Below are 1532 nucleotides of genomic sequence, written 5' to 3'. Positions count from 1 at the left end.
CCTAAATAGAATTAATTGGAACCTTCAGTAAACACCGAAACGTACGCAGTTCGATTATTAAATTATTTTCGTTAGTTTGCGTGAGTAAACTCGATAAATATTGCAATATTAATTTACTTTCCCAAACATTATTTCCAATCAATTACAGTCCATACGTGAAACGAATATGGAGTACCTGGAAAATCCAATTTGTTTCATGCCCGATTCGCGGAAACGTATGAAAAAAAAAAAAGAACATGAGGAGTTCTTTAATGCGTTCAGAGGATATTCATAACCGGATAATTACGCGGGAGCCCGTCATCGCCTGGGCGAAATCGCGTGCATAATCGATCGTTATCCAACCGTTTCAGTGTATTAAATAAAGTAAGTGTGTCACTACCGTTCCCACGGCAGCTAGCTAGCTAGCTAGCTTCAACGAGATTTCATTGAAAAAAAAAAGTGACATTCGATGTAATAACATGGTAATGGGAGCCGAGACCGTCTGAAGGTCCGTAGACAATCGACGGCATCTCCACTAATGACGGCTCGGTGTTCCGCATTAGATCACTCACGAGAGACTCTGATTCATATAACGGGATAACAACATTTGCATGCGTGACGTGCACTTGTTTTCGTTCCTCCAACTAGTCCAACGATTCTACACGGTATACGTAATTCCATTTCTGATTCACACAATTTTTATTCACGTTGCCAGACATTAGATAGACGTTCATAATATTCGGCAGAGTTTTTCATACTCTCTGTGGATTGAGTTTTCTTAAAAGCACATAAAACCGTTTAGTAATGACAGCAATCGACAAGATCCGAGTGTATTTTAATGCTCCCTGACCTGGTTCAATGATTTCACGACTGACAGTCTTAATTCTAAATCGGAAATGCCACTCGAAAGAGCTTATGCCTCTAATTGGGCAGCCCTGAAAGCGTTGGTTTGTCTAAAAGCTTCTTTGGTTCCAGTCTTCCACGTTAGCAAAGACTACGGCCAACCGGGAATATTGTACGGTAGTGGTGGTGGACCATATGGAAGTTATCCTGGCTCAGTTTATGGGCCAGGCACCGTATATCGTGGCACTGGCTACCTAAACCCAGGCTACAGTGGCTACAGAGGCTTAGGAGTCACTGGACCTGGTGGTGTCCTTGGAGGTGGACACCTAGGGTGGGTTTCCACCAATATTTTATGTTGAATAACACAGTTTTATAATCGTTGGGTCTTAGTTATAAGAAACTGGTTTCTGGAGAACAAGTCATTGATATGAAGATGCAGTTATTTATAAATAACCATCGTTATTCTAAATAAGTATCAGTATTATGTATTGTTAAGAAAGAAATACGATTCTGTCGATGATGCTTTTAATGGTATTGATACAGAAATGAAAGAAGTAAGAACAGAATTCCTTTTCATAAGTCGAGTCATATCGTCTTACTTATCAGAAAATGGTTTCTCTGATAGAAAACCTGGTATTGATGTACAACAGAAATTGGAATACGATTATTTTTAGTATCTCTCAACATACCATTTATAATATATATAATAT

The 1532-nt window shown here is 39.1% G+C and overlaps 1 protein-coding gene across 1 annotated transcript in view; it reads left to right on the top strand.

The window, feature by feature from the left end:
- Positions 1–56: 56 nt before the first annotated feature.
- The window catches only part of LOC108622311 (keratin-associated protein 19-2), a 3295-nt gene continuing 1819 nt past the window's right edge, over positions 57–1532 (top strand). The window contains exon 1 of the mRNA XM_018020104.2: positions 57–1153. Coding sequence (XP_017875593.1) covers positions 876–1153 — 278 coding nt within the window. The 5' untranslated portion in view covers positions 57–875. The remainder of the gene's footprint in view (positions 1154–1532) is intronic.

The sequence above is a fragment of the Ceratina calcarata genome, unplaced genomic scaffold, assembly GCF_001652005.2.
Source record: "Ceratina calcarata isolate Rehan_Ccalc_2016 unplaced genomic scaffold, ASM165200v1 scaffold2146, whole genome shotgun sequence".
Lineage (NCBI taxonomy): Eukaryota > Metazoa > Arthropoda > Insecta > Hymenoptera > Apidae > Ceratina > Ceratina calcarata.
Note: the sequence above shows the minus strand (reverse complement) of the source record. Positions and strands in the feature narration are given on the sequence as shown.